The sequence below is a fragment of the Gymnodraco acuticeps genome, unplaced genomic scaffold (assembly GCF_902827175.1).
Source record: "Gymnodraco acuticeps unplaced genomic scaffold, fGymAcu1.1, whole genome shotgun sequence".
Classification (NCBI taxonomy): domain Eukaryota; kingdom Metazoa; phylum Chordata; class Actinopteri; order Perciformes; family Bathydraconidae; genus Gymnodraco; species Gymnodraco acuticeps.
This window is the reverse complement of record NW_022989810.1, coordinates 277,300-284,635: the sequence shown is the minus strand read 5'-3', so window position 1 is coordinate 284,635 and position 7,336 is coordinate 277,300. Positions and strand designations below refer to the sequence as shown.

General features: G+C 44.0%; 1 protein-coding gene across 1 annotated transcript; it reads left to right on the top strand.

The window, feature by feature from the left end:
• The first annotated feature begins 546 nt into the window (after positions 1-546).
• On the top strand, positions 547-1,740 carry LOC117555384. Its single transcript, XM_034230282.1, has 2 exons — positions 547-660; positions 871-1,740. The coding sequence occupies exons 1-2, from the start codon at positions 586-588 to the stop codon at positions 1,621-1,623; spliced, it is 828 nt and encodes a 275-aa protein (XP_034086173.1). The 5' UTR covers positions 547-585; the 3' UTR covers positions 1,624-1,740.
• The last annotated feature ends 5,596 nt before the right edge of the window (positions 1,741-7,336 follow it).

The window sequence follows — 7,336 nt, the reverse complement described above, 5'->3', positions numbered from 1 at the left end:
AGCACCAGATTCTAATAACAACAGCGCCGGTACCGGTGCACCCTCCCTCTCTCCCACGCTCACTCGCATTTTGGCTGTGAGCTGCGGTTGCCAGATAAGCCAACATCCCCCACTTTCATCACTTACAGCGCCCATTGTACAGGGCAAATGAAATGTGTAAATGGGTTGAAAAGGGTGTTACATTTACTTAATTATGAATATTGTTACATCAAGGCCGAAAATTAGGATGAACACCAACGGTCAAAAATGTTTTTTTCCCTCCCAGAGCTGTCAGCGCAGCGCCTCCACAGATCTGGCGCCCTAGGCGAACATCTATTACGCCAGCGCTACGGGCCGGCTCTGAGTTCATATGCAACTCGCAAATATATTTCTCTCTCTTCTCTCTTCTCTCTTCTCTCTTTTCTCTCTCTTCTCTCTCTCCTCTCTCTCTCTCAATGTTGGTACGCAAATGCGCCTTTTTTCAAATGACACGGTGCTCTTTTTTTGGCGGAGGTGCGCATAAGCACCTGCGCTCCAGTTATGTGCAGCCCTGGCTATAACCACCTGATGGCCTTCTAGTTTTTGATTGAGCCTTCCATTTATAAAATGGTTCGTGTTACAAGAGCGATATCAGCTGCCAAGAGGAATGAAGAAGTGGTTACACACGCACGTCCATCAACGGTAGGCTACGTTTCTTTTAACACACAATCTAAACACAAACTGAAGGGAAAATGTTTCCCCGACATTTCATTGCTTTCGTGTAGGCTAAAAGGCTATAGTACTCAATCCTTTTTGAATACATCAGAGAACTAAAACAACTTAATGTTTTTCCCATGGTGTGCTACACTCATGACATTAATATAGTACCCTTTTTTTGTTTTTATCTTCCAGAGACAGCTGCTTCAGCCAATTGACGAGTTCTTCCTTTTTCTCTGCTTCCTGTCGGTGGGTTTGAAAGAGAGGGACCTTGCAAACCGCTTCAACGTACACCAGTCCACTGTGAGCCGCATCATTGCAACATGGACGAGTTTTCTTACAACTTTATTGGGGTCACAGTGCATCTGGCTTACACCTGCAGAAGTTCAAGCCCACCTCCCAGAGGCATTCAAAGATTTCCCAGACACACAGGTGATCCTGGATTGCACAGAGCTGAGGTGTCAAACACCATCCTCACTCCTCCTCCAAAGTGAAATGTATTCTACATACAAATCTCACTGCACCATGAAAGCCCTGGTTAGCATAGCCCCACATGGCGCAGTGACATTTGTTTCCAGTCTGTATGGTGGTTCTGTCAGCGACAAGGAGATTTTCAAACAGTCTGGAATAGCTGCGTTGTTGACTGAAAACATGGCAGTGATGGTAGATAAGGGCTTCCTGATCAGCGATTGCTGCAAATGCAAGGTGTACTGCCCACATTTTCTGTCAAAGCAGAAGCAAATGCCAGCCTATCAGGTGAGGGAGACACAGGCCATTGCCAGACTGAGGGTTCATGTGGAGCGTGTCATCAGGAGGATAAAAGAGAACAAACTTTTTGATGGTGTCATCCTCCTGTCCCATGCCTATAACATCAACCAACTGTTTGCAGTAGCATGTATGCTGTCAAACTATCAGAACAAAGCACTGGTCAAGAAATGGGTGAAATAAGACAAGATGATGACACCTGTGCAGGTAGCTGTGATTAAGCTGGGTGAGCACACCGTAATCCCGTGTTGCCTGACACACGCTAGTGTTTTGTTTGAATAAATGGTAAATAGCAAATTACAATGCGTTGATGATTTCTTACAAATGCAATAATTTACTATTCATTACAAAAAAATCACTTCACTTTATTGTCTTTTTCAATACAATTGTATATTTATTTACATATATGAAATGTGACAAACAATATATATCAAACTAAATATTGAAATCACATTTTGTTGTCATTCAGAACACATGATTGAGGGATTGCCTCCTAAAAACAATGACGGCTGAGCCAGGGTCTAGCAGCTAACTGCTTACAGAGTTTACAGTGCCCTCTACTTTTTTAATGACAGGTACTTCGGCATGTATGTGTAAAAAAAAAAAAAAGTCTACTTTTTCTCTGATTGCTCTTTGCACTTCTGGATCTGTGTATATTCTTTGCACCAGGTAGTCCTCCTGTGCCCACACTACAAAGTCACACCACTGCATCCCAGATACAAGAAGTTGACCCTGTACTTGCCAGTAATAGGCATGGCTTCTCTTGAGCTTAGGGGAGCCACATTCCATCTGCACATATTTGCAGTCGACATAATTTGGGACATTGGGACATTTGAATTCAACAAGGCCAAATTGGGGATATTCTTTTGGGTCAAAAACAACTCCATCAGGGGAGGCACCAAGCCAGGGCGTAGAGGGGTGAATGACAAGGCCACAAGGGGAGTAGTTCACGTTTGCCAGTCTACTGTATTCAGCTGCTACTGTGGGCTCCATCTCGGCACCTCTCCTCATTTCTGCAGTCTGCCTTGTACCTTTGAGTATTCGCTCTGCAACAGAGTTAGCAGAGCTCTCATCTCTGACGTGACAAATCTCTCTAAACCTAGAGGCAGTAACCCTGGGTTTGCGGAGCAGATGCCACTCTGAGCTAGACCTTTGCTCACGGGTAGCCTCTTCAATTTTGTGAGACATTTCCAAATCAACCGATAAGCTGTTCATATGTAGTTGCTCCTCTTCAGGGGCCTCATTTATAAAGGGATATACGCTCAAAAAATGGCGTACGCAGTTTCTACGCAATGTTTGCGATTTATAAAATACTAACTTGACGGGAAAACGTGCGGTCCTCCACGCAAACTCTAACCCATGCGTACGCACTAAGCACAAAAACGGGAGAGACGAGAAACTGCAACACCGTTGGCAGAAGGAAGAATGGAGAGAAATATGTGGAAATAATACCATAAACAAAATGTTACCTCTCATTTATCATATATGAAAAATTCATTTTCAAACATTGATTAAAGCCAATCTTAAAATGATTAAACAAACGCCTGTTTGCGACTCCTCAGTGCACACAAAAACATAACTTGGAGAAATAAATAAATACGGATATGTTATTTAAAACCACCTCGAATATGTTGTGTTAATGTTATGAAATGTTTTCTCATAAATGATGCGGTTTTGCATTTCTATAGGTTGTACGAGCATGGTTTTATTTACTACCATGTTTAATCATGTTTTATGCCGTTTGCTAAGACTTGATAAGTCGCTCATAAAACACAGGAGGTATGGAAACTAAGAACACCATATGTGGTAAATTGTACAGCTAATATAACACAACACATTAGTTGTATTTCCTTTAACTGGTGGATATAGAGTTGCTGCAGTAGAGACGCTGCGCACAGCTGATCGACAGCTGGAACACAAACCACCAAATACGAAAACATAATTCAGATCCAGTCGTCATGACTCCACTCCGGAGGGATTCCCCGATCATGTCTTACAGTCTCTCATCAAGGGGGTGTCTCCTGTCCCCGGTACAAACACACTGCCTGAGGAAGGCTATGTGTATTTTTTTTGTCATGAACCTTTTTCGGACCACTTATTTATTTATTTTGGTGACGATCCGACCTCCATGCTGCTACTCTGGTTCAAACGGCATCCACCAAACAATATGATTTATCTCCACCTCCCCAAAATAACCAAAATCTGACACGGTGTGAGATGTCTTTTTTTAGCTGTTCTGTCGTCATTTCCTGCGATCTTCTTCATAAAGTCAGTCAAAATGAATGAATGAATGGGCGTTTCTTTGACTATTTATAGGCAAATATGGGCGTTACGTGAAGCCCGCAAAAGCTGCACCGCATTTCGAGTCGGTTGTGATTTATAAAGGGAAACCGGCGTAGGAAGTGCCGTACGCACTTTCCTCGCCGGTACGCAATGTTTGGTGAATCGGAAAATGTCGGAAAATGTCTGTACCTATTTATTGGATTTCTATAAATGAGCCGGGCTGGGCTGGCTAAAATGATTGGTCGTGCTTTTTACAGTACTACGGCTTCCACAGATGACGTTTTTTTAATGGATTTTTTGTCAAAGCACTTAAGATATTAATTGCTATCGGGATGTTAAGAGCATTCCATGGAATATAACAAAAAGTGTATCTCGAGCCGGTTTCTCAAACTTACATACCCCACCTTTAATGTGTCATACCCGATTAACGGGAAGAAACTCAGCTAACTGACGATACGAACCATTTTTACCGAAACAAAACACAAGTCTCACAAGAAGCGTCTAAATGAGCCCTGAGCGAAAATATGCTAACACACTTAGCACAGAACTCTAGGTATAAATACCCTTATTACATATCAGATCTACACAAACAAGATATCGATTAGCAAACTGAGATTCCACAGATTCTAGAGGCATAAGTATCATCACTGAGCAATCTGAATTTGCGACAGGGGAAGCAAACAGACATCACAACACGGAGCTTTACGGAGCAGAAACGGGACTTTGTCTTACCTTAGCTGTTGTTCTGATCAAAAGTTGTGTTCAATGGCATTAAAACGATAAAAACGCTGTTGAAGGTTAATCCAATGTGTCTGTCACTTTGAAATGATTACTGGTAATCCAGTCATATTTATGGCAAAAACTGAGTTTTCATATATAGCTGCTACGATAGCTGGGTGATTCTCTGAATCGGGTGCCTTTTGGGTCTTCGCATTTTTGAAGAAAATACCTTAAAATATTGCATATTTTATCATAACATCTGGTAGAGCAGTGGTTCTCAAACTTTTTTCAATGATGTACCCCCTTTGAAAAAAATATTCCGCCAAGTACCCCCTGATCAGCGCAAAAACAATTTGTTAGGGACAAAATGCCTATATAAAGAGGTACAGTACAGCGCTGCACCATCGGTGTCTGATTTATTAAAACAACAACATTGTAACTGAGAAAAACGTAAATGCTACATTTCAAATGTTTACAATCCATCACTAAATTCATGGCAAACCAATTTTAACATCAAGCAATAACACTAAGACGACATTAGTTGCATTGAACTGATCTTTTTAATAAGTTGTACTTACAATGTAGTGAAACATGGGCTTGTGCTTGTTATGACCGGCTCGTAGGCCACAACGGAAAGATAACAAGACGTACAAAAGTTTCCAAAAGCCACGGCACATTTATTGCGGTTGTTCAGTATAATGCACAAGATGGATGGACGAGGGGAGAGGATCGCCGTGTTACTCCTCCTGCGGCCGGCTTGGAGAGAGTCAGGGCCGCCCTGTGACTCCGGGCAGCTGGGCTTAATAGCACCTCGGCTCCAGCCAGGTGTCCGCGATCGCGCTGATTGGCCTCTTCAGCTGCACCCAACCGTAAGACCTGTAACACACCTGCACACAGGCTCTGGGGCCGTCACAGCCCCGCCATAAAATCAGGGTCCCCATCGGAACCCTGGTACCTACACACAAACAAAAACACCCCACAAAGAACATGGCGCGCACAACAACGAAGAAAAAACAAACAAGTTACTGACTAGTTCAGCTAACTATAACGAGTTACATTTTTCTTCCCTTTTTTTTTTTTCTTCTTTCCCGCTGTGAGGGCTACAAGCCTCACAAACGAACACACATCGTAAATGTTATGATTTTGTTTACATTACACAGACACATTGATTAAAACAGCTTTATTTTGCTAGATTGAGTGCGCGCAATCTTGTTTAAAATATCTATTGTGATTTGTGTTGTGTGTAATCCTATTGTCAGTGTCTTACAGCTCACCTTGCTCCTGGCAAAAGGCTGAGCTGATGGGAAACACCTGCCTTTATAGATGTGTCAGCTAATTGGACTACACCATTCCTCTCAAACCCTGAGGGGTGTTTGAAGAGGCCACCCCTTTTTAGAGCCTCTTTTCCCTGCATGCAATAATGGACTGACCAGTAGTGCTATAAATTCCTGCAGTGTGGAGATGAGGGGGGTATGTGAGTTGCTCTTGGACAGAAGAGCACACAGGATGTCACCCATTTTTGTGACGTTCTGCTTATGCGTTTACATGCTAGATTGTGTCTGTTGATATCTACACCTTTTTGTTTAAACCTAATTGATTTTATTACCCATCTTAAAACTGTACATATATTGGGTCAATAAAATCCGTATTTTTGCACCTCAACCTGCACTCCTGTTTTTCTGTACCCTGGTCCTTCACACCCGCCATGCTACGGAACCTGGAAGACACCCCGACCTGGTAAACCGGTTCACCAGCAAAATACCAGCACTCTCCTGAAGCGAATACCCCTGAGCACGACCTCTCACCTCACCACCACGAAGAACACTCTCCCTTAGACCCTCCAGAGATGCATCAGGACGCTGTTCCTCCACCAGCCCAGCGTGAGAAACCGACCAGGGAATCTCGAGACACGTCACCCCATGCTGCGGTGAGGCCTCATCGATTTCAGCTGTGCTCATGACCTCTGCCTGCCCACGTTTCATTCCCCATGTCACAGCGCATGCTTTAAACACGTCAGGGTACTCAGTTTCGCTCTTGTCTGGCTTAATACTAACCAGGGGCACTGGCGCCATAATAGCTGGAGGTGCCCCATCAGCCCACACACGACTACCTGCAATGTCGTTACCCAGTATCATCGTGACCCCATCTATGGGCAGAGCGGGCCGCACGCCAACCGCTACTTCACCCTGAAACAGATCCGAACACAGCATCATTTTATGGAGAGGCACCTGAAGAACATTTAATCCGATTCCATGTGTCGGAATGAACAACCCCATGTATGTGTCCTATGAAAATGGTAAGGCAGATTCGAAAATGAACGAATCAAATGATCCAGTGTCGCGTAATATTTTCACCCGAACCTTCTCATCGTTCCCCACCAGAGAAACAAAACCTTCAGTCATGAAAGGCAAATAAGACTGTAGTTCTGGGCTAGACCCCTGTGGTTTCAACTCACGGTCTAAACACCCAGTCACCTGCTCAGCGACAGGTGCCACGAACATTGCTGGCCTGGGACTACCACTAGTCCCTTCCTGTTCAGCTTTAGCCCTAAATGCATTGCAGTCTTTTCTCCAGTGCCCTCGCTCATGACAGTAATGACACACATTGTCAGGCTCACGTGCACCACGTGCATACCCACTGTCCTGCCCAGCAGGTCTCACTGGACGACCAGACCACGCTCCCATACCCAAGGAATTTCCACCGTGACTGCCTTGTATGGCAGCACCTCCACCAACGTGTGTCAAAACATAGTCATCTGCTAATGCAGCAGCTTCAGCAGCTGTCCTGACTGCGTGCTCACTGATATACACTGCAATGTGCTCCGGTACAGAATTTTTGAATTGCTCCAAAATAACGAGATCCCTCAACGCCCCGTGAGAATCAAAGTCAGTTG